Source organism: Zingiber officinale, chromosome 7A (assembly GCF_018446385.1).
Source record: "Zingiber officinale cultivar Zhangliang chromosome 7A, Zo_v1.1, whole genome shotgun sequence".
NCBI classification, from domain to species: Eukaryota; Viridiplantae; Streptophyta; class Magnoliopsida; order Zingiberales; family Zingiberaceae; genus Zingiber; species Zingiber officinale.
In genome coordinates, this window is record NC_055998.1 from 37,825,891 (window position 1) to 37,852,646 (window position 26,756).

The window sequence follows — 26,756 nt, forward strand, 5'->3', positions numbered from 1 at the left end:
TTGATAAGCATGATTAAAATATAATGCTATTTTTTGTTTTTGAAAAATATCAGTCTGTTTAAAATCAAGAATGTTACAACTGAAGAATTTAAATATACATGCCACTTGCTTATCTTTGCACTTTTTGTTTCACCTATTCTAAAATTGATTCAAATGTTGAGTTGGAATTTGGTCAAGGATAGCAAACTTGTTGCAATATTTTATGCCATTTGTTGAAGCCTAAGTGGTTATCAACAGGGTCTTTTCTGATTAGCTTAGTGGCCTACAAAATGATACATATCTTAAGTGTTTCTACTTTCAATTATAGTGGCTATCTAGTTGAATGGCATGTTGCCATGCGTGATTGACAATATAAGCTTGAATGTCATGGAAGAGATTTATGGAGATAATTCAGTCTAAAAATAAGTGTTAGTGAGAATGAGGGATCATCTGGGTGGGGTTTATGAGCCAAAATGGGCAGCGTATCACCGCCAGTACATCCAATTCTGGTAGGCCACTCAAATCTAGGTGGGCCACTCAAATCTAGGTGATCCAGTTACTCCCTGCTAGTCCCTACACAAATCTATAAAAACTGACCATACTGGGCGGAACCATACAGTTTTTGTAAATTGATTCATGGTACACTTGAAACAGATTTGTGAGTACAGAATCGAGCAAAATCGAAAAAAGTGATTGTATTTGAAACAACCTCAAATCTATATTTAGATATTGACCTATTTTAAACAATGGAGAGGGGTTGCTTATATATTTTTCAATATTAGATGGTAAACATGCTCATTTATCCTGCCATAAGGTACAGATGGGATGACTGTTGGAAAGATGGCCATCAGTATTATGATATGATACTTAAACTTAAGACATCACATCAGTAATTAAAGGAAAATGAGATCCGTTGAGTTGAAAGCTGAATGATGAGTTGGTACCATTTTCATTTCAATTCTCCATGTTTTTTTGTATTCTCACTTTGAAATTTAAAGTTTATCTGGCTTCTCTAGTGTTGCTTATATCATCTTGTACCACATTCATGAACCTATTGTGCTTGGTAGCCCCTTTTTCTTTACATTTTGTATAAAGGCCAAATAAACTTATGAGTAGACCTTTATCTGCTTTATTCTTTTTTATTTTCACTACCACAATGCCTGCATATAGAATTCCTTTCTTTGCTGTTTTTTGTGTTTTGATGTCAAGGTAAATTTTCTCTCTTTTTATCTGTTGCAAATTTAACTTGTACAACTGGATATATATGCTATATGCCTTTGTTTATTCTTTTAACATGGAGCATAATGTGGAAGTTTGTTTCTGGTCTCAGCGGCTTCTACCTATCAGAGTTGAGATTGATGTGAAACTTGGTGGTACCCAGTGCAATCTCATTATTAGCAGATTAAAGCCATGGTTGCAACTCCTAATGTCCAAAAAGAAAAGTTTTAGCCTTGGGAAGGATAATTCTCGACATGAAAACTCTCAAACAAATCATGTTAAATCAATCATGTGGACATGTACTGTTTCAGCCCCAGAGATGACTATTGCCCTTTATAGTGTTACAGGACTGCCGCTATATCATGTAAGTTGGCCATAATAAGAAGAAAATGTGAAAGCTGCTTTTGTTAGAAAGATTGCTGAATATTATTAGTATAAGGTATTAGCAAGACTATTTCATTTTTATCAATGATATTACTCCATCAATATATCTTTTTCTGCTTATCCTTAATACTAAGTTCCTAATATGATATATTTTCTCCTGATTATGTGTATAGGCTCTGGTTATCCTCAATGTTGTGTTTCTTATGAACACCTAGGGATATAAAGGTGGGTATTGATTTTGTTCAATTTTTTTGGAGATAATTTGAGAAAAACAACTCTTGCCCTTCCGTTCATTTTGTCGCACACAAATTAGCCTGAAAAACACGAGGACCAGCTGCTAATTTTATGTTCCGTTAACTTTGACAGAAATACTTCTAGCTCAGATAAGAATGAATGCATGTCTGATGGTTCCTGATCATGCATTGTTTTTAGTTCTCCACATGAAACTTTTGCTTTCTGTTTCTGAAATTGCATATCTACCATTTTGGTTGTCTGCTTTATTTTTATGTTGGTTCTAAACTATTTCCTTCCTGCAGAAAAGTGAGTCTGTTGTTGCATGCTACTTATTCAGGTCCTTAGTTTTTTCTTTTTCTTTCTAAAGTAGAATATCTTGTCCAAATAGCTTGCTTCTTAAAGTTCTGGTTGGGACTTGTTTTCTACTGATATTGGCTAACCTAAAAGTATTTTATTGGCTTGGAGGCTGAGGATTTATTTTGTGATCACAATGATGCAATCACATATTCTCTCTTAATTAAAATAAGATATAATTTTCCTTGACTGGGTCTCCATGATACAAGTACTCCTGATAGGGACCACATAATTGCATTGTTCAAGTCTATTATGCGTTGATTTACTGTGGTCAGACAGTTTTCTAGAATGCTAAATTAACTTTCTTCTTCTCAATGTCTTATTTTTTAGGCATCAGAATTATTTTTTTTTTTTGTTTTCTTTGTTTGTTGTTCAGGCCACTAATATTTTTGCACTTATAGTAATTTATCCTTTTGTTTGAATTTCTAAAATTCTTGTCATACTTTTTTCTTTTATATAAATTTTGTAATGCTGTTAATTTTCAATTTCTTCACAAATAGAACATCTTTCAGCATGATGTTTTAGTTAGTCAATTTTAGTTTGCTATTTTGTATGTTTGGATAATTATCTGATTGATTATGAGAATATGTTATTTTTTCTATTTTTCATCTTTGTATAACTGCATGACTGACTATGAGAACCTAGGATTGCCTAGGCCTTTTTTCCTAGTGCTGGTGTGCCTGACAGGGACATATTTATATCAAACTTGTTCTCTTTCAAACCATTTGTACTCTATGCAGGGTTGTTCACAGTCTTCACATTTATTTGCGAACAACATAGCATGTAAGGGGATACAAGTCCACATGGAACTCGGTGAGCTACAATTGCACATGGAAGATGAATACCAGGAGTGTTTGAAGGAGAACTTGTTTGGAGTAGAAACTAATTCAGGTTCTTTAATGCACATTGCACGACTAAGTCTAGATTGGGGTCAAAAGGAAATTGAATCCAAAGAACAACAAGGTCTAACTAGGTGGATGTTGGTATTTTCAGCTGATATAAGTGGTATGGGAATAAACTTTGGCTTTCAGCATATTGAGTCTCTTGTATACAACTTAATGTCATATAGAACACTGATCAAAACCTTATCATCTTCTAATAAAAGGGCTACAGAGTTTAAGGTTGCATACTCTAGCAAAAAGTCAGCAAAAGGAACACGAATAATGAAACTGAATCTTGAAAAATGCTCAATATGCTATCATGGTGAAATGGCTATTGAAGATGCTGTTGTAGCAGATCCAAAACGTGTGAATTTTGGTTCACATGGCGGCCATGTAGTAATTAGTACATCAGAAGGTGGGATGCCACGTGTAGCAAATATTATTTCAACATTCCCAAATAACAGTAAGATCCTCAAATTCTCAACATCTCTTGATATCTTGCAGTTTAGTTTATGTGTAAACAAAGAAAAGGAATCAACACAGATGGAATTAGAGAGAGCTAGATCTTTTTATATGGAATTTACTGAAGGCCATAAACCTGGTAGTAAAGTGACTTTGTTTGATATGCAAAATGCAAAGTTTGTGCGTCGTTCTGGTGGTCTTACTGATGTTTCTGTTTGCTCCCTATTTAGTGCAACTGATATTACTACTAGATGGGAACCTGATGCTCATTTGGCATTATACGAAATTTTTGCTCGTGTTAAGCTTTTATTAAATAATAGCAAGATCCAACACTCTGACAATGAGATAAAGGTGTTGGCTGATAGAGTGAAAGAATTGGAATTTGAAAAGGTTTCTATGAAAGATAAAATTCGAGCTGAAAAGCTACTTGGTAAACAAGAGTCAATTTTTGCTGTTGATGTGGAGATGTTAAGAGTATCTGCTGAAGTTGCAGATGGTGTGGAAACAGAAATTCAGGTACAGTCTATCTTTTCAGAGAATGCTAGGATAGGTGTATTACTTGAAGGCTTTATGCTTAGTTTCAATGGCGCCAGGGTGTTGAAAAGCAGCCGAATGCAGATTTCATGTATTCCAGTTCCACCAGGTAACACACATGATGCTAAGGCACAATATAGTGTGACAAGGGATTGGGTCATTCAAGGACTAGATGTGCATATTTGTATGCCCTACCGGCTACAATTACGTGCTATAGAGGATTCTATTGAGGATATGTTTCGGGGTTTGAAGCTTATTAGTACAGCTAAAACCAGTAAGATTTTTCCTACTAAGAAGGATAGTTCAAAGACTACAAAATTCAAATCAACAAAATTTGGTTCTGTTCGATTTGTCATACGGAAATTCTCAGCGGAAATTGAAGAAGAACCAATTCAGGGCTGGCTTGATGAGCATTACTTCTTGTTGAGAAATGAAGTGTGCGAGGAAGCTGTGCGCATGAAGTTTCTTGATGAGATTCTGTCTTCTTGCAACAGGGTTATGGGGAATGGGGACAAAAGTGATTTCAAATTCCAAAAAGCTATCCATAATGGAATTGAGTTTGATTTGAATGATTTTTCAGCTATTAAGAGGTTGAAGGATGACATACACAGGCAAACATTCAAATCTTACTACCAGGCATGTCAGAAGATTGTCCATGCAGAAGGATCTGGTGCATGCTCAAGAGATTTACAATCTGGTTTCCAAATGAGTAGTCGTAGATCTTCACTTCTATCACTTTGTGCTACTGAGTTGGATGTAACTTTGACCAGAATTGAAGGAGGTGATGATGGAATGGTTGAGTTCATAAAAGATATTGATCCAGTCTGCTTGTCTAATGATATACCATTCTCCAGGCTCTATGGAAGAGATATTGATGTACATGCTGGTACTTTGATTGCTCAGCTTAGAGACTATACATATCCTCTATTTTCTGGAAGTTTGGGCAAATGTAAGGGGCGTGTTGTGCTTGCTCAACAGGTTGCATTTCAAGTCATTTTTCTATTTATTGATTAAATCATTCTGTTTAATTGCATAGTTGATCTCTCTTTTCAGGTCTTTCAATTCATTTTATTTTTATTGTTTGGATTGTTCTGTTTGATTGAATTAATGATCTCTCTTTTCCTGTGTTTCATTTGATGATAATTAACATGGTTTCATTGAAGTGCCATCTGTTTGCAAGTATATTTCTGTAGTTTCTCTGAAGGTTCTTTTCTTATATTTAGGTTTTAAAACCAGTCTTTTATTAAAACCATTTTTTTTTAAAAAATAATAAGCAGTGCCATGATCCATGTCCAATGTGGCAGCACTTCTCTTTTGTTGTTATTCTCTTAACTTGTAGTTGTTTACTGGTTTATACTCTATATTCATTTAACTAAGTTTTTCTGGTAAAAGAATTCTGTTAAAATGAATTGGTTCAGAATATGGATGTACATATAATTAGCCTTGTGTACTCCTACATACTTCGCGGAAGCTGGAGGCAGTAGTTAATGTTAATTAAATGACAGTTGAACTTTGAATGAAAAGTTATGACATAAAACACTCATAATTAGCATTGTATAGTCCCCACCTATTGAAATGACAAGTGATTTTTTTGGAAGTCGCCTGAAAGATGACAAGATAGATTGGTACTAGTCCCACATATTGCATGATGATATGTGATTTTGTTGGAACTTGTCTTGAAAGATGACGAGATAGACTGGAGAACCAACCTGGACATTCAATGCATTTTTATGAATAAATATCAATGATGTTGGGGTATTTCTACATTTATTGGGTGAACAATTAGTTGTGAATAGGGAGAGCAGGAAAAGTAAAACTTTGTGAATGATTGTTCTGTTGAGTTTGGAACTAACCGATAATGAAGCATAGGAAGATTGATTATGATGAGTTTTTAAAAAAAGGATGTAGTAATTATGTCCCTGTGATAAAAAGATCCATCTTAGTGTAGTTATGTTTGGACTATAGACTAGTGTGTCTAGTGTGCTTTCTATAACTTAAACCTATACCAAGCAGCATCTCCAATGCATCATCTTTCGTCATTAGTGATGTATGAGCTTACTTGTTATAACTTTACAACGTGCACTATTTATAAATGGACACTTTTGGTTGATGAAAGTTTGATTAAGAAGAATGCTGAACTTGAATTATTTATTAATGCTCTCATTCATGGAGTAGCTATTGCTCTACATCTCTTTATGTACAATGCTGAACTTGATAGAATTGTTCTCTTTTCCTTTGGGTCACAGGCAACTTGTTTCCAACCCCAAAGACATCAAGATGTATTCATTGGGAGATGGAGAAGAGTGCGCATGCTCCGCTCAGCTAGTGGAACAACTCCACCAATGAAAATGTACTCTAACTTGCCTATATACTTTCAGAAAGGTGAAGTATCTTTTGGAGTGGGATATGAGCCAGTATTTGCTGATATAAGCTATGCATTTACAGTAGCTCTAAGGAGGGCTAATCTAAGCACCAGAAGCCAGAATTCTCATTTAAATTATCATAATTCCTCAAATGATTCAACTGCTACAAATTTAGTTCTAGAGAGTCAACTGCCTAAAAAGGAACGTAGTTTACCATGGTGGGATGATATGAGATACTATATCCATGGAAAGATTGTGTTGTATTTTAACAAGACTACATGGAACTTACTTGCTACTACAGATCCCTATGAAGAATTAGACAAACTTCAAATTGTTTCGGAATACATGGAGATTCAACAAACAGATGGAAAAGTTTTAGTTGCTGCAAAGGAATTTATAATTTATATAAGCAGTTTGGAGAGTTTGTTAAAAAGTTGTAGTTTGAAGCTTCCTGTTGTTTCTAGACCATTTATTCACTCCCCTGCTTTCTCTCTTGAGGTTGTAATGGACTTTTAGTTCTAGAGAATCAACTGCCTAAAAAGGAACGTAGTTTACCATGGTGGGATGATATGAGATACTATATCCATGGAAAGATTGTGTTGTATTTTAACAAGACTACATGGAACTTACTTGCTACTACAGATCCCTATGAAGAATTAGACAAACTTCAAATTGTTTCGGAATACATGGAGATTCAACAAACAGATGGAAAAGTTTTAGTTGCTGCAAAGGAATTTATAATTTATATAAGCAGTTTGGAGAGTTTGTTAAAAAGTTGTAGTTTGAAGCTTCCTGTTGTTTCTAGACCATTTATTCACTCCCCTGCTTTCTCTCTTGAGGTTGTAATGGACTGGGACTGCAAGTCTGGAACTCCCCTGAATCATTATTTACATGCACTACCTAAGGAGATGAACCCACGTGAAAAAGTATTTGATCCATTCCGGTCAACTTCTCTTTCGTTAAGATGGAATTTCTCTCTAAGACCTTTGCTGCAGGATGGTAATCCTGGAGACAACATGATGCTAGATCAGGCCATCTATGAGACTTCACAACAGTTGGAGAACATTGATTCCCCGCTTATGAATCTAGGAGCCCATGACTTAGCATGGGTATTTAAATGGTGGAGCCTAAATTATAACCCCCCATATAAGCTACGTTCTTTCTCCAGATGGCCTCGATTTGGAATCCCAAGAGCTTCCAGATCTGGTAACTTGTCTCTAGACAAGGTTATGACCGAATTATGTCTTCGTCTTGATTCCACACCTTCTTGCATCAAGCATATGCCTTTAGGCGATGATGATCCTGCAATTGGTTTAACTTTTAAAATGTCAAAATTGAAATACGAATTATGCTACAGTCGTGGAAAGCAGCTATACACCTTTGAATGCAAGCGTGATCCTCTTGATCTTGTCTACCGAGGACTTGACCTTCACATGCTGAAAGCCTACTTAGATAGAGATTGTAGGTCATCTGCAGCTCATGAGATTCAAGCAACTAAGAGAGCTTCAATGACAGGTAAAGTCAATGATAAATGCAGCCAACCACATAATTTTACGGAAAGAAGTAGGGATGATGGTTTTCTTTTGTATTCTGATTATTTCACAATAAGAAGGCAAGCACCTAAGGCTGATCCTGAAAGATTATTGGCATGGCAAGAAGCTGGAAGAAAAAATCTTGAGATGACCTATGTTAGGTCGGAGTTCGAAAATGGTAGTGAGAGTGATCACACACAATCAGATCCAAGTGATGATGATGGGTTTAACGTTGTAATAGCTGACAATTGCCAACGGATATTTGTATACGGCCTCAAGCTCCTTTGGACACTTGAAAACCGAGATGCTGTCTGGTCCTGGGTAGGTGGAATATCTAAAGTCTTTGAAGCTCCCAAGCCTTCTCCCTCTCGTCAATATGCACAGAGGAAATTAATTGAGGAACAACAGAAGAGAGATGAACCTGAAGATCCTCGTGGCGACATCTTAGTCTCCTCTACTTCTGCAATACATGCTGGCAGTTCTGCTTCTAAACAAGCTGAAACATCTGAATCAAATTCATCAGGTTCTTCTTCAGGCAAAGCTGAATGCATACAATCTGATGTAAATGGTGAGTTCAAAAGAGCTAATCTCTTGTTGTAGATATCCTTGAGTAACTGCGTAACTTGGCACTCCAAGAATTGGTAATTGATTCATTTATTGTTTAACTATGCACATTTGCGCTCTTTTCTTATCTCAAAACTTTACATGAAAAATTATTATTTCAATTCATTTGGAGCTATTTCTGTATCTTTAGAAATACTAGTTTTGAGAAGAAACATTGACCCTGTTTCTCAAAAAAAATCATCTCTATGTTTTGAAAGCCTTTGCTATTACATACATGTTTATGCTTCTCTAACCATTTGGTATTACTATCCACCACCAGTAAAGCCTGGGCAGATTGATGATCCAGAGGAGGAAGGGACACGCCATTTTATGGTTAATGTCATTCAGCCTCAATTCAATCTTCATTCTGAGGAAGCTAATGTAAGCGGATTTGACTTTGTTTGTTTAAATCAACATTCCAAAAGTCCTGTTTAGGATGGGAAATGCATCAGATCTCTTTACTTCCTTTATTTCAAGCATTGATTCAATTATTTTTTTAATATTAGTTTTCTTCTGTATTATTTCCTGTCAAATGGGTCAGTAGGAAATAGTTATAGTAATGGTTTTAAAAGTTGGCTGATTCCTGTACTGATTGCTTAGAGTTGGATCAGAATCTTAATGATTCAACCCCGTTCCGACTTAATCAAGGATTAGTTTTCAGAGCTTGTTGGAAAACTGAATATATTCTCTGATTTAGTAGGGTTCTCGTGGTAAATTGATCGAATGAGTGATGGTTGGGAGGAATTGATGGTTTTCAAAATTGGCTGATTTCTCATCGAGATCAAATTCAAATAAGATGTGACTCATGACTAAAACTAATTGAGTTTAAGTCAAAGTTCGACCCAAGACTCATCTTTAAATTCCTCTTTCCTCTCTGCCTGTGTCCCATGCACAAAACACCCAACAATAAAAGGGTAGTATAAAATTTGATGAAACAGAAACTTAGTCAAACTTATGAATTTGGAGAAGAATAAAAAAAGTAATCCCCTCCCCACTCAATCACTAGTTCACATCTCACCCCTACTATTCTTAATCCTCTAAACCCCTTTATATAGTTCCTCTCTTCTTTTGCCGCTTCCTTGATGGAGTTGATGTTCTTTGCAAAGAGAATTCCGTTGGTTTATATATGAGTGGAGGAAGATGTAAATTGGGTAAAAGAGAAAGTAGAGATAAAGGAGATCCCGATCTGCTTTGTTCATTTGTGAACTGTGAGGAAGACTCCCTATATAAATTATACAACACCGTTATATAATATGATACGAATAATTACTAATACCTAAATAGTGATTTTATAGCATATTGCAACAACAATCAAGTTTTATCCGAATAGGTGGGGTCGACTATATGGATGCTCATATGCTATTAGATTCTGTCCCCTACTATATCACAATCTATATTTAAATAAATTTTATCTTATTTTATCGTTGCTAACTAAGCCTTTTTTAATGTTCCTCTTTCTCGTTAAATGTGCATATTTGTCATAGTTTCACATCGCTTAATTTGAGAATTTATTGTTTGTTTAAGTATATGTTCGTATCATCTTAAATGTGTCTCTCAAAACAACTCCGATTTTCTATCTAATATTCTCATTTCTTATCTTATTCACCCTCGTATGCCCATACATCTATTTTAACATCCTCATTTTTGCGACTCTTATCTTCTACTTGTGTGCATAACCTAACATTTTGCTTCATATAACATAGGAGGTCTAATTGTCATTTTGTAGAACTTCTTGAAGTTTTAGAGGAATTTTACGATCACAAAGAATACTTGATGCTCTCCATTTCAATCGTCCTGTTTATATTTTATATAAGACATCTCTCATCTCCTCCATCATTTTGCAGAACGATTTTAAATACTTAAAGCTCACAATTACATAGAACTTGTTATTTTTTATCTTAATTATTGCCTTGCTATATCTAATATTACTAAACTTAAATTCTATATATTTTGTCTTTACTTTATTAAGCCTAAAATCTTTCGTTGAGATTCGAGCTTAGTTTTGACTTTTTCACTTGTCTCATCTACCAAAATAATATTATTTGCAAATAACATGTAACATGGTAATGTCATAGTGAGTTCATTCATGATTAATGTAAAAAGATAGAGATTTAAAGTTGATCCTTTATCCAACCCTATCTTTATAGGAAACACTTCGGTTAATCCGAAAGTTTTCACTCTTGTATTATATTCTCATACATATCCTTAATTATTTCAACATACGTTATGCTAACACCTTTCTTTTATAGAATTCTCCACATAATTTTCCTCGAGAGTTTTTTCTTAGTCTATGAATACCATGTACAAGTTTTTTTCCCGATATTTTTTAATTAATTGTCTGAAGATGTATAACTTCTATTATTGATAATTTTTAAATTGATTTTTCATCACCGTGATCTCATTCTTTAATTTTTTCAATCACTCTTTTTTTTTTTAAGTTTCATGGTACGTCTCATTAGCTTAATGCCTTATAATTCACACAATTTTGTAAATTTTCGTCGATTTTTTATAGTAGACTAGAGTTCTTATCCTCCTCTTATTAGACCCTTTTTTTCAATATTAGGTTAAATAACTTCGTAAGTCATTCAATACCTTGCTTCCCTAAGTATTTTTATACTTTTCGATCCAACCACTTTTTCATTTTGCATTTCATTTAAAACTTCTACTTTTGAAGTTTGAATTTATCGTAAAAATTAAATTTTTATACTCCTTTGCCTACTTAAAATTTGCAAGTTAAGTTCATCAACCAAATTTCATTAAAAAGTTGATGAAAATATTTTTTTCTTTGCTCTTTTATTTTACTTCATCATTCACTAGTACCATATTGTATTCATCATTAATGAATCTTATTTGGGTAAAATCTGTCTTCCTTTTTCTTGCTTTAGTTATAATGTCTCTTTTTTTCTTCACTTTCTTTTGTATTTTCTTATTCTGCCATCAATATTCTTTATTTAATAGTGCACGCCCTTTCGACTCACCATTTTCCCATTTAATGTCATCCTATCTTATATTGTATTCAAGTTGTCATGTATTTCTCCTAATAGTTATGCTTCTACTCCTTAAATATATTTTTTCCCATCATTTAACTTATACCATTTAATTTTAGGAGTCGTGCACATCTTTCTTCTATTGATACTATGCTTGAAGCGCATATTTAAACTATTAACCTTGCAATCTTTACATATCTTTTTATACTTTTTCCCAACCATAAGAAAGTCAATTTCTGACTTTTTGTTTCCCTTTTTAATGTAACTAAGTGTTCTCTTTTCTTAAAAAATATATTCACTATTATAAGTCTATATGCTATCATAAAATCTAATATAGTTTTTTTTTCATTTCTTGTTCCAAAATCATAACCCCATGCACCCTATCATATTCCTTCTTACTCCTGCGTGCTTATTTAAATCTTCTCCTATTAAAATTATCTTGTTTGATGGAATATTTTTTGTACTACCTCATCTAGGTCTTCTTAAAATCAATATTTGGTGGTTGCATCTAATCCTATTTAAGGTGCATATTTGCTAATTATATTAATCGTTTCTTTCGTCACTACTATTTTGAGAGTTATAATTCTATCCCCCTTTCTAACTATTATTTTTACATCTTTTAACAAACTATCCACAAAAATTACTATTCTATTTCTTATTTTACTCTTTTATCTGTACTATAACTTAAAATCTGAGTTATCTATCATCTTTGTCTTCTCACCTATTCATTGTCTCTCATAAATACAAAATATTAATTCTATTTCTATTGTTTTTCCCATGAGTGGTCATATATTTCATGTTCCAAATATAAGACAATCAATATTTTTGTAATGTTTGTTCATATTCAATCTATAGTGTGAGAATTCTTGTATATTTAATATTACACTGAAGTTCTCATGTAGATGTAGCAGTCCGAGACATTGCAGTCGAACCCTACAATGTGTTTATTCCGGAAAATAATCTAGTATTAACACAATAGTTTGATGGATCTATTATTAGAACATTTGCTTTAATTTGATGTTGTTGGCTACCTAACTTAATTCAACCTTTTTCATTCTGGCTTGGGACCCGTATTGGCGATTTTAATAATGTTGTAACAGTAATTGGCTATTTGATAAGTATAGTAAATTATAGCTTGGCATGACAGCCAGGTTGGAAATCTCATGGTTTTGCATAAAATAGTCATGGATTAGAATAACTTAACCCTAAACTGGATGAACATGATGCTAGTCCAAGTTGGAGCCTGATGGCAGTGCCTTGGATGGTGTGTTGGGCTTGACACGACTGATTCATAGTCAATTAGGCATGACACATGCTTGTGTCTGACCCATAATCATGGAGCCAAACTACTAGTATACCAATATAACAGTAAAACAAAATTAAAAACTTTATGGCATTATGGTTATTTGGCTAGAATTTTACGAAATTATTCATAAAAATAAAAAAATTATTAAAAAAATTCTTGAAAATTTCCTTTAAATACCCTCCTTTACCTTTCATCTCTCATCCAAACATAAATTCTCACTCGTACTCGTTATGTTCATTTCTTATTCTCTCAAAATTCAGAAACTATTTCTCTGATATTTTATTTTCCCTTAATGTCTTTTAATTTCATTCTAAATATTATTTTGATATATTATATACCTATCATTATCAGTAGTGTGCCCTAACTATCGTGAACATGATTCACTCTTCTTTTGGTGTATTTTTTTAGTTTTCAATATTTCATTTTTATTCATAATTGCATTTTTGGATTTAATTTAGTTTCGTCTTCATCTTTTTGAAAGAATGGTTGGAACGTCTGCATTATGGAATTTTAACGATTTAAATTTATCCTAAGAGCAAATAAATCAAATCCAAGAGATCCTGAATATTCAGGGATGATCAACCTGCTCAGCAGGCTGTTAACTAACTTAAAAATGACGAAATAGTAGGAGGGCTGTTGATCCTTGAGATAATAGTACTTCCTTAAGTGACACACGGAAGTGAATAAGCCCTCTTTGAGAATCATTCAATATCATTTTCAGAATGATTAAAAAAGAGCCCAATATTAGATATAAAAGAAGGTTTATATTGCAAATCTTTGAGGGGAACATACCACCTTTTTTACCACTCCAAATATAATTATTGTTGCTCAATCTAGATTTTCTCATAATTGTGACAATCTTAATATATTTGTTTTTTCAAACTGAAGTGGTGCCGAAAAATGATTTGTTAAATATATAGTGAAGTCTAAATAATGTTTTTTTAGTTGAGTATCAAATTTTAAATATTTATGAGGACATATTCACGATTTATAGACACAATGCAATTTGGCCTAAGGCTTAAAATCTCTTGCCATGGAATATCCGTCTTTGACTGCAATGATAGTGTTATGATATATGATGCCAATTGCAAATTGAGATGAAAGAAGAAGGAAACCAAGAAAAAAAAAGATGAGAAGAAAAAACTATATAATTGACATTATATTGCATGGCATAAGCTTTAAAAAAATAATTAATATTATTTCAATTTATTTTAATGCTTGTTGTAGTATGCTAAGGGGTGTCAAATGTTGGTATGAGACAATGCTTAAACGACATTTGTTACACAATGAGAGATCACCTGTGTCGAGTGGTATGGAGTTTCGGTAATTTATCAAAATAATACATTTTGACTATGCCACTCGACATGGTATGAGATTTTAAACCATGATTTTCCCCCATTATTATTTTTTTTAAGATTTAAAAATAAATCTCTTTTTTTTGCATAATTTTTTATTTAGAATTGCATTGACATTTGATTGGATTAGTAGTCATAATTCTTTTTCTTATATTTGTTACACATCACATTGACTAAGTGATGGGTTTTTAGTAAAAAAAATAGTAGTTTTAAGTGTTTACTATTACTCTACAATGCTTCGTCAATACAACAACTCAACCTTATCTCACTAGGTGGGGTCGGCTATATGAATCATTCTATGCCATTGGCTTTTATCTCTTCCTATATCATAATTTATATTTAAATAAATGTTATCTTATTTTATTGGTATTGTTGCATCAAATCTTTTTTGGTCTTCCTCTATCTCGTTTGATGTACATATTTGTCATAGTTTTATATTGTTTAACTGGAACATTTATTGGTCGTTTAAGTATATGTCTATTCCATATTAAACATGTCTCCCAGTTTTTTCTCAATAGTTGCAATCCTGACTTTTATTTCTAATATTTTCATTTCTTATCCTACCCATTCTTGTTTTTCCGCATATCCACTTTAACATTTTCTTCTCTGCAACTCTCATCGATCGCTGTTTTGCAAAACTTTCTTTTATGTCATAAAGGTACTTTACGACCACAAAGAACACTAGATGATTTCCTCCATTTCAACCATCCTACTTGATTCTATTTAAGACATTTCTCAATCCCTCCATGCAAAAATAATCCTAATACTTGAATGGTTCGTTTGGTTAATATTTAGTGCAATATATGGATATGACATCTTCCTTGTGATATAGCTCATAGGTGAAACTTAACATATTTAAGGTTGAAAGCCTACTTAAAATATAAGGATCTTCTATCACTTTATCTATAAATATTCCTTTGTCTTACACTAAAAGAGAATGTGATTTTTTTGAGTTTTTGATTCTACTACTAATCTGCATATTAGTCAGTGAATATAGGAATAATTATGACTTAGCAGAGATTATTACTACAATGGAATTAAAAAATTAAAAACCATTGAGGAGTTAATATTGGTGATATTTTTTTATAGTTATAGTTTTAGATGCAGAGTAAAATATAACAAGTTTTGTCATGCCAGTTCAGTTCACTAACTATAGAATAGGCTCAGCATATGTAATCTATAATTAAAAATTATCTCATATCTACACCAATTAGATATTTATTAACCAAGATGATAATTATGTGATCCTATAGCAATAGCTCATTGTTTCTTTATCTTCAGGGTAGATTTCTTCTTGCTGCTGCCAGTGGCCGTGTTTTAGCTCGTTCATTTCATTCAGTTCTCCATGGGTATGAGATGATAAAGCAAGCTCTTGGAACTAGCAATATTAAAATTCCAGAATTCCAACCTGAAATGACTTGGAAGCGAGCAGAGCTTTCAGTGATGCTGGAACATGTTCAAGCGCATGTTGCACCTACTGATGTTGATCCTGGTGCTGGACTTCAATGGCTACCGAAGATTCTCCGAAGCTCACTGAAAGTAAAAAGGACGGGTGCTTTGCTGGAAAGGGTATTTATGCCATGTGAAATGTACTTCAGGTACACTAGGCATAAGGGTGGAACTGCAGATTTGAAAGTAAGATTTGAGTGCATCCAACACTACCTTCAAAATAGTTATATTTGAGAATCAAAATAGTTCGTCTTCAATTTTTTTTTGGTGAATATATGATAAATGTCCATTCTTGTTGGGAATCCAGGTGAAGCCTCTAAAAGAGCTATCCTTTAATTCTCCTAATATCACTGCAACTATGACATCACGTCAGTTTCAGGTGATGCTGGATGTTCTCAGCAATCTCCTGTTCGCCAGGCTTCCAAAGTGAGGTTCTTAACTTTGTTTTGTCAGTGCAATGCTTTGATTCATCAGATAATTGTTTCTCTTTGGTTATTTTGCCTGCTCATTTTATCCATCAATGAAGCTTATTGACTTTATTCAACTGATCATTACTGAAAGGTGCTTGGGCAAGCACCTATTCACTAAAAACCACACAAAGTTTCTCTTGAATGCCTTAAATCTTTCCATAAGACATTTGATTGTGTTGCATAAGTAAGCATCTTTTAGAAAGACGAAAATCAAAACTTACATCCACAAGAAATTGTTCCAGCTGAAACAAATTATATATTTACTTGTGTTTCGAAACATAATTATTTGGTCATAATACATGTTAGAAAATGGCAAACAAATTGATTCCTTGTGAACCATTATAAGATGGACATTCTTTTCACTAACACAATAAACTCTTCCTTTGTGTAGCCATTTCTCTTATGCTTCTGTTTTCCAATATATTCCTATGTAATTTTTCTTCTCTGAAGTGTCTACATCAAGATTGAATCTGTTGCTGTTATATTTAGTCATATGATTTTCTCTCCTAATTCCTAATGCAACATTAATGAATCAAAACTCGCATAGAAGTTTGAACTCACTTTGATAGTAACATGAGTTGTAAACAATTTTAAAAAGTGAAATAAATCATGACACATAGAATGTGAACTCATGAGGTGGTATTTTATTATGCAAAAGTTAATTAACATGAGGGAAGTTGGTGTCGAAGACACTAGAATATGCTAAGAAAGATTCCTACACCTAAAAGGACTAAATCAAACTAGAAAATAAACAGAATTACAAACTTAAAAGCGATGGATCCATACATAATATTTGTGTAGGTTTTAATATTGGCCGACAACTTAATGTAACCCCCTCCTTTATCTGAGCTTGGGACTGACCATGATGGAGAATTTGCTACGAGTTAAATATTTTAACCATCCAAACTAAATCAAGTGATGAACTCCCTGGACACATCCAAGAATAATTACAAGGGTGCATGTTTGCAAATGATATTGTTTTAGTTGATGAGATATGTGATGGCTTGACTCTTAGCGAAAAACATTACAATTTAGACATTTTAGGATTAGTTGAGTAATAGAGTAATGACAAAATATATAAAATTTAAGTTTAATAGTAGTAGATGTAGCAAGACAATTGTTAAGAGAAGAGATGATAAGTTTCCTTTCATTGAAAGCTATAAGCATTTACGAGTAGTTTTTGCAAGAGGATAGAGGGGTTGATAGAGATGTTTTATATAGGATACAATTAGGATAATTGAAATGGAGGAGGTCGTCAGCTCTTCTTTGTGATCATAAGATACCTCTAAAAAGTTTAAAGGAAAGTTTTATAAAATGATGGTTAGACTTGTTATACTATATGAATGTTGTGCCATGAAGTAAGCACATTAGCATGAGATGAGAGTTGCAAAGATGAGAATGTTAAGATAGATATGCAGACATACGAGTATGGATAGTATACGAAATGAGAACATTAGACAGAAAATGAGAGTTGCACCTATTGAAGGAAACTTTGAGCGACACGTTTAAGATGGCCTAAAACAAGAAATGAAATGTCGTGCTGTGCCGCTAGGCACGGACGGTTTTTACCATTTTGTCGCACGGACGAAACCGGCACACTGCGTGCAATGATTTCAGCGTGCATCACGCATGTTCGCGATAGAAGAGCAGCGAGGTATAATTTTCCCCTATTCGCAAATATATTTAAAATTATTTTTTTAAAATTAATATTCTAAAAAATTATTTTTTAAAAAAATTTAGAATAATTCTGATTTATATTTTAATATTTTTTATTATTTTAAATTTCATTTAAAAATTCTAAAAAATATATAATAACTGACTTATATTTTAATAATTTTTATTATTTAAAATTTCATTTAAAATTCTAAAAAACCTATAATTCAGATTTATATTCTAATATTCTAAAAAATTCTAATAAATTAAATTTATATTCTGTTTAATTGATATTTTTTTACTATTTAAATTAATTAAATGAATAAATAATTATTTTATATAATTATTATATATAAAATAACATCTTTGTGTTAATTTATATATTTATTATAGATAATATATTTTTATTTTAGAATTAATTTGAAAATTTAAAATTTCATTTAAAATTTTAAAAAACTTATAATTCAGATTTATATTCTAATATTCTAAAAAATTCTAATAAATTAAATTTATATTCTGTTTAATTGATATTTTTTTACTATTTAAATTAATTAAATGAATAAATAATTATTTTATATAATTATTATATATAAAATAACATCTTTGTGTTAATTTATATATTTATTATAGATAATATTTTTTTATTTTAGAATTAATTTGAAAATTTGATCCATGAATATTACATATTTATCTTTTTTACTTTTAGGATTTTTACTTTCTGAACATATGAAATATATATTTTTTGTCTTAGAATGTTTCTATTTGATCTGTCTAAGAAATAATATTTGTCCTTTATTTTAGAAATTTTGATAAAGGTATGCTGTCAAGTTTATGATTTCTAATAAAACACTTATAATCTTGTGTTTAAAGCTTGTTTTACTTCTGAAGTTTGAATTCTACGATAAAAATTAAAATTTCGATGCTCATTTGACCTAATTAAATTACCTAAGTTAAGTTGGTCTCCTAAACCTTCATTAAAAAGTTGATGAAAATACCTCTTCCACCACTCTTTTATTTCTCCATCGCTTACTAATACCCTATTACATTCATCTTTAATACATTTTATTTGGCTAAGATCTCTTGTTTTTCTTTCTCTCACTTTAGCTATTCTATAGATGTCTTTTCCCCCTTCTTTTGTATCCAATTTTTGATATAACCGTTCAAAAGTTTTATTTTTTGCTTCACTCACTCAAAAGTTTCATTTGGCTCGGCACAATACGATACCAAAATCGTATTGTTCTTGTCTGGGACCGAAATCTCAGCACATGTCTAAAATTTAAACCTTGGTTTGGATATATACTTATGCGACCAATAAATGCCTCGATTAGGTGATGTAAAAATATGACAAATACACACATTAATCAAGGAAGAGAGATATTGAAAAAGACTTGGTTAGGAATGATAAAATAAGATGAATTTTATTTAAATATAGAAGATATAGTAGGAAATTGAACTCAATGATGTAGGAAGATCCATATAGTCAATCCCACTTAATAGGATAAAGACTTGGTTATTATTGTTTTGAGTTATTGGTCCTTTCAAGTATCAAATATGCAATTAAACCTTAGATAATTGATTACTAACTTTTGATTTCTACTATATTGCATACATTTGGCTATTATTTGTTATTAACTATCAAAAGCAATTTTAGGGGTTTCCAGATTTTATATCAAAACCTGAAACTCTACCCTAACCAAAATCTGACATATTTAATAGTCTAACACGCAAATTGTATGGCTAATTTAGATGCTGTTGGGTTGAGTATGTCAGGTTTTTTGCCCACCCTTATATGGCTTAGTGGCATGAGCATTGATTCATACCTTGTTATGACTACTACCTTTAAACACTCACAATCGCAAGCTGATGGTCTTGATTTTTAAGGTCTATTGTTTTCTTTGATTTCTTTAGGTGCATTCTTTTTGTTGTTACAGTTACATCATTCATGACTGAACCATAGATTATGCTTCACCCATCATCTTTTTGTCTTTCTTCAAAAAGCCATTTGTCTACTTTTATTTATTTTTCATATGCACGTTTTTTTATTTTAATAATTATGGTTGCATCTGATTCATTTAGAATGACAATCATTACTTGTTTTAAGATGCTGTTATTTTGATTTTACTTCTGAGATTAGCAGTCAAATGAATGTGTTTTGTAAAGGTCTTGAAATTGTTTTTAGCTGTCTTTCTGCCTTTTGTTTTCTCCTATTGCTTTACTTTAAAATTTGTTGTCGCACATGACTACCATTGTTCAACTTCAAAGTAGTGGAATTACATGAGTTGTTACCAGGCCTCGTAGAAGTAGCCTTTCCTATCCATCTGAAGACGATGAAGATGTTGAGGAAGAAGCTGACGAGGTAGTTCCTGATGGTGTTGAAGAGGTTGAATTGGCAAAAATTAACCTTGAGAAAACAGAAAGAGAGAGGAAGCTGCTCCTAGATGACATTAGGACCTTATCGGGTGATTCTCACTCTGATTTGTGTTCACAAGAAAAGAGTGGTGACTTGTGGATGATTACCGGTGGGAAGTCTATTCTGGTAAATTTTCTGCTCAAAACACTTTAACTAGAACTTTAATGTAATTTCTATTATATCTTACTATTTAAGGCTTCAGTTCAAGGTAAATCTTAATCAACATGTTTTACAATCATTAGAATGATGTAGTTCCTTATGCTATCCAAATACCGTTCTGCAAAATTTACTTAACAATATCACTAAAAGAATTTCACCAGTGTTTTGTGTTCTAAATGATATTGTCAGTCCTGTATGTATATACAAACTTTAGGTGGACTGATCAACCTTCTGATTGATGAATAACAACAACAGATTAAAATGTGATTCAGCATGTTTTTAGCATTTAGAAACTGAATTTTCCTTTTCATGCCACTTAGATATGTTATTTAATTAGGTGCAAGGTCTAAACAAAGATCTGGTAAGTATTCAGAAGTCCAGGAAAGAGGCATCTTCTGCATTGCGGAGGGCTTTGCAAAAAGCTGCACAGCTACGTCTAATGGAGAAAGAAAAGAACAAAAGTCCATCTTGTGCTATGCGGATTTCCATGAGAATCAATAAAGTCGTTTGGACTATGCTTGCTGATGGAAAATCTTTTGCTGAAGCAGAGATAAATGAGATGGTGTGTATTTAGAGATTTTTTTTCTGAAACTATTAAAGAGGGTGATTATTTTTTATAATTTCATGGTTGCTTAAATTTCTTCTCCTTTTCTCTCTGTATACATTAAAACCTGTTAAAGAATTATAGGATGCATTTGAGAATATTGGTAGTCCTAGGAAAATGCTGAGTAAAACATTTTGTTTGTTATTTTCATTGTTCCTAGCTATATCAAGCACTTTAGTCAACACATTGTTTTTCTTGTGAGTTGCTAAGCTGAAGAATGCTTTATATGACGTAACTGTCCTCTACAATTGGTTTTGTTGGTAAAAGGCAATCTGTTTGTTCTTACCTTTGTAGTATTTTTCTCCTCTTATTCCAATAGCTTAATTATTAGTGGTTTAAATTTTAAATGATCCAAGGCTGCTAGTTCTTTTTAGTTACAACCAGTTACAGCGTTCGCCTCTTTGATAACAATGATGCAAGAGGCTGATTATGCTTTACAATCCCACGGTTGCTAATTTTTTTCTCCTATTTCCCTTTATACATTAAAACCTTTTATAGAATTTAAGGATGCATTTGAGAATATTGGTAATCCTAGGAGATGAAATGGTGAGTAAAATATATCTTGTTTAATTTTCAAAAGTAATTTGTTGTTATTTTTATTGTTCTTGATTATATCAAACACTTTAATCCGCACAGACATTTGTTTTCTTTTGAATTGCTAAGCTGGAGAATTCTTTATATGATGCAACTTTCTTTACTGTTGGTTTTGTTGGTTAAAAGCATTCTGTTTGTCCTTACATTTATAATATTTTTGCCTCTTAATACAATTACTGAATTATTATTAGTATAAATTTTAAATCATCAGAGGCTGCTAGTTCTCTTTAGCTACAATCAATTACACTGTTCTCTTTGATAACATCGATGCAATCCAAAGAAGAAAGAATCTCAGCGTTTGTGTTCATTGTCTTCTCTTTAGGAAGATAAGTATTATAAGTAGTTTTCATATTTGATACTGCATTACGTTAGGAGCAGTTGTCCTTCTGACTGTAGTGATAGAGATAATTGTGAAAAAGAAACATGGTTGAAAAGTATTTGCAGACTTCTATAGCTTTAGAGATTTCCAATATTAATAAAATGGGTATGGCATGCTCTGGTTATGAAAATGTTGCAAACTCTTTTTCTGAGATATTAATTACTCAGGTGCTTGAATTAGGTATGTAAATCATGTTAGCCTTGATGCTTGATGGGAGTTATTGTTATTATTATTATTATTTTTTGAACTTAAGCGGCTGGAGTGTGTGTGTCACCATGTGATTTTCTATGACAAGTTATTCCAACTCTACCCTATCATTTTTCTCTTTGATGTTTAATGCTGTTCCTTATCTAACTTAAAGATCCTTAATTTCTTTATGAGACGACTGCACATAATCAATCTATTGATGAGGAGTAACTTGAGTGAAGTGGAATCTTCAAACTAAAGCGCTTGCTGCTATGTGTTTCAAATGAATTTCTCATTGTGATGCCCCAGTAATATGAAAAACCATTGTTCAAGCAATTTTCGTTAAAAGTTTGTTTACATCTTGTATTAAGATTGTCAATGTTGTTTGGTTCTGTGTAGTTTCCAATCATGTTCAGTTTTGTTTTTATTTTTCTATTGTCTTATTTTGAACAATAGAATTTGGCATTACTTGTTATATAGTTAAACATGGTGATCTTTGATTGCCTTATAGTAATATCCCAATGACTTTTTGTTATCATATCGTAACATCCCATTTCCTTTTATGTTACATCAGATGTATGATTTTGATCGGGATTACAAGGACATTGGTGTTGCTCAATTTACTACTAAGTCCTTTGTTGTTAGAAATTGCCTACCTAATGCAAAGTCAAACATGCTATTGTCAGCATGGAATGCTCCTCCTGAATGGGGAAAGTAAGTATTTAGTTGCTTCACTTATGTTATGCTGGTTGAAAGTATCTTATATCATTTCATTATTTATTACATAGATTGTACTTAGCTCATGATATTTCAGTTAGAGTTAAAAGTGAAGGGAATAGTTTTATTTGACCTATAAGAGATGCTATGGTGGTGTAATGAAATTAGCAAGTTTTTTTTTCATGGTTGAGGAGTGATCTTAGTCATTGTAGCAACACCTCTAATGAGTTGATACTTAGCTTCAATTTTCTATATTTGTTCATGAATCAATACATTATCTTGATTGTCACTGTACATGATAATTCGTGCTCATCCGAGAGCAAACATAGTCACATTCTCTCACAAGCTATTTGAGTTGTAGTTCATTCCTCATAGTACTATATTGTTTCTATTGAACGAGCGCCAATACTCTATTTCTTGTTTTCTTCCCACCAGCATATGAATATGACAAATTATCTAGGTGTATTTTTCTATTTTGAAAACAATCCCTCGCCCAGAGCATCGTTGAGATAATGAAAAAAATGCACGCATCATCCCATCCCAATAGCACTGCTGTTTTTTTTTTTTTTTTCATAAATTGCTAGTCTGATAACAACGAAGCATATACATGGTGAGATCATATGAACATGAATACCTATTGACGAATTCTGTCCTGATTGACTGCTGTAGCAAAAGGACATTAAAGTAGTCTGCTAGGGCCGTAAATGGTTGATAATGTTGATAACTGTTGCAAGAAGAGGGAAAGTAGATTTTATTGGGTATGTTGACTATTCTATGTGAAAAAGGAGATTTCTGGCCAATCAAAGGTAAAGTGCAGTTGGAAAAAAAAATATGTTTGGGCAGTTATTATCCTTCCCTTTGTAGGAAACTTGCTCTAAATCTTTAAATCCTAATTAAGTTAAAACACCCATTATGAGACCACTACACATAACTAATGATTCTTAAAATTCCCATTTAAGCTACGTGAGAGATATTAACTATTTTCAGCTTGTTATATAAACTAGGAAAGACTTTATAAAAATTAAGGCATGATCTTGATGTAAACTAAAAATCAGTATATGAGATGACATCTTAGGAGATAATCTCTCTAGTGGACTTCTTGTGGCAGCATTGGCATCATAGGTGAAGTGATGAAATGGAAGAAGGAAATCACTTGTTGAGGATCCCAAAAACAACCATCAATGGTTAGTTGACTCGTAAATGTTTAAGATAAAAAATAGGACAGTAATAGTGATAAAAATCAATTGGATTTGGTAGGAGATAGTCAGATTAAGGTTCAAAATCTTGAGCCATGCCAAATATCTCAACTTTGACTTGAATATTTTCGTGTTTCATAGTTTGGTGAGGGTGTAGAGAATTGGATGGGAAAGAAGAAAGAAGATGAAAAAAAAAGGAAGAGAATATAATTGCATACCTATTCCCACACGGAATGTTATATTTTTTTTGGGATAAATAAAAATATATTGAATCCAAAGAGAAAAGAGGTACAAACTTGATTAGACAAGCCCAATCACCAACATCAACCATCTCATATATCTAATGACACTCACCCCAACCAAACCACTAGTCCCTGCGAGTTACTTATGTCTGACGCAATGTCAAATCAGAGTATACTCCCAAAGATTGGTACACATGAGTTTGCACACTTCTGAGATCTGAATATCTAATTGCCCTTCTCTAAATAAACTACTATTCCTCGCTTGCCAAACATAATAAATCATTGAAAACAAAGCCAGGTGATAGGCCTTTGTTGACACCCTACTCCCTCGATAGTATTTCCCAAAGACTCGCATCATCCGTCTGTACGTGGACATCTCCTATTGCATATGAAGTCATTCTTTAATCCTCCTCCAAAGCTCCGCAATAGGGGGGCACCCAAAGAAAAGATGCTCTTGGGACTCTTAGCACCTGATGGTAGAAGATGCACTGCCGATCCTCCAAGTACTCTTATCTATCTCTAGTGGGGAGACGTCACTGCGCCAACATCCAAAATGTAATTGCATGGCTCAACTGAATATGTCTTTCACATTGTCCAGACCCATGGTTTCTTAGGGCTAGGGTGCCTAAAGAAATCATAAGCTCAAGCCACTCAATCATCTCGAGTAAATCGATCTGCTAGCCCTCGGTGTCCCAGCTGCCAATAGGACAAGGTCCCGTATCTGAAGCAACTGCTTAATCAATAGGGATTATGTGTGGATGACCTCCCAAGGCCATACATCCGTGTGCCTTAGGTAAATGGGATGGACCCACTTTATTCAAAGCACATCCTCCTTGGCATGTATAGGGATGGCAATGGGGCGGGGCGGGGCGGGGGCGGGTTTGCCATTCCCATCCCCGCCCCGTTTTCATTTTTTCGGGTTCGGGGATTCCCCATCCCCGCCCCATCTCCATGATCTATCGGCAGCAACAATGTCAACCTGGAGATAATTTTTGTATGTCTCAAAGAAAAGGTAAGGCTCAAACAGTGCATTCCAGCTAGTCTTATTCAGCTCGATTTCCTGCAAGGATGGCAAACAGGGAAATACAGAAGACATGGTTCCGAATAATAGCTCAGGTAAATCATGAAGTACATACAGACCTCACAGATCTTGTTGCCTATTTGAAGCCAATAGATTAATGTTAACACTATTATTAATATTTTTAAAAAAAATCATATTATTATTTATTAATAATAATAATAATAATAATATTCGGGGCGGGTTCGGGGATGGGGATAGTATTCCCATACCCGCCCCAAACCCGCCCCATCCCCGAAAAATCAGGGATCCCCATCCCCATTTCGGGTTTTCCCCGCGGGGCTCCAAACCCGCGGGGAAAATTGCCATCCCTAGGCATGTATCTGCCATCACACTTTAGCCAAGAGAGCTAAGTTCCAAGCATGTAAGTCTTGAAACCACAAACCGCCTTCATCCTTGGGTCTACACATATCTGCCCAAGAAACTGGTGGATATTTAGATGTCCACATGAAAGATCTGTATATGTTGTAAGTACGATCAATAATACCCATAGGAAGTGGTAAAATAGATAACCAAAAACACTCCATTCCCTGGAGTATATAGGTAATGAGTTGCACCTTGCCCGCATAAGATAGTGTTTTATGAGGCCAAACATTGATCTGTCGGACTAGTGAATCTAGCGGTGAGTTGTAATCAGAAATCCATAGCCACTCTGCAGCCAAAGGAATCCCGAGATACCTGAACATGGAACCCTCCCGAAAGCCCGTAATGGAAAACAACTACATAGTGTCGTGTCATCAACCCTAGCCAGATAGATACAAGACTTTAGTCTGTTGATCTGAAGGCCATATGTCGCACAGTAAAAGAAGGTAGTATCATAGACATTTGGATCTGGAAGGTCATGATGAAGATCTCTCTTTTGAGTTCAACACCCCAAGGAGTGCTTAACCAATTGAGTTTATATCAGAGAACAAAATATCCTCAATGAAAATCTAATGAGATATGGCAAAGTAAAAGAAAGAGTGTTCATCTAGAGTGGGCAATGGAGCTTCATCAATGAGAAATCAAATAAGCGATAAGAACATTGTCCCAATCATGTTTGAAGCATCTGATAGGGAACATCATGGCACAAGCAACAAACCAGATGTTGATTGTTGCATTTGGCAATCCCATCGTGTTATGATATATGAACAAAATTCATTGGATAAATACTACTAAGATTAACAAGTGGACCATGCATATCTTTTAAGAAATTAAGATGCTCTATTCTGCAGCACATTTCAATGTCGTCTCAGCTAAATTCAAGACACATTGTTCCACATTGAAACCTAGTCTTGGTGTGTTAGCAAACAATTGTCAATGACTATGGGAGAAATTTCGATGGCAACAAGTCAAAGTTAACTTTTGTTGGTGTAATCGACTATTGGTCAAAGTTGACTATGGTATGAATTGAGGTTTCATTGTTAGAGCATTATATTTGTGCAACA

The 26,756-nt window shown here is 33.3% G+C and overlaps 1 protein-coding gene across 3 annotated transcripts in view; it reads left to right on the forward strand.

Moving 5' to 3' along the window:
- LOC122001334 (protein SABRE-like) overlaps positions 1-26,756 on the forward strand; it is a 72,158-nt gene that overhangs the window by 21,429 nt on the left and 23,973 nt on the right. For 2 of the 3 annotated variants that reach the window (XM_042556033.1, XM_042556035.1), the window contains 10 exons: positions 1,310-1,561; positions 2,910-5,024; positions 6,293-6,907; positions 7,249-8,509; positions 8,825-8,925; positions 15,474-15,827; positions 15,949-16,067; positions 20,054-20,300; positions 20,671-20,895; positions 22,671-22,810. In XM_042556033.1, coding sequence (XP_042411967.1) covers positions 1,310-1,561; positions 2,910-5,024; positions 6,293-6,907; positions 7,249-8,509; positions 8,825-8,925; positions 15,474-15,827; positions 15,949-16,067; positions 20,054-20,300; positions 20,671-20,895; positions 22,671-22,810 — 5,429 coding nt within the window. The other variant, XM_042556034.1, reaches the window with a different exon arrangement.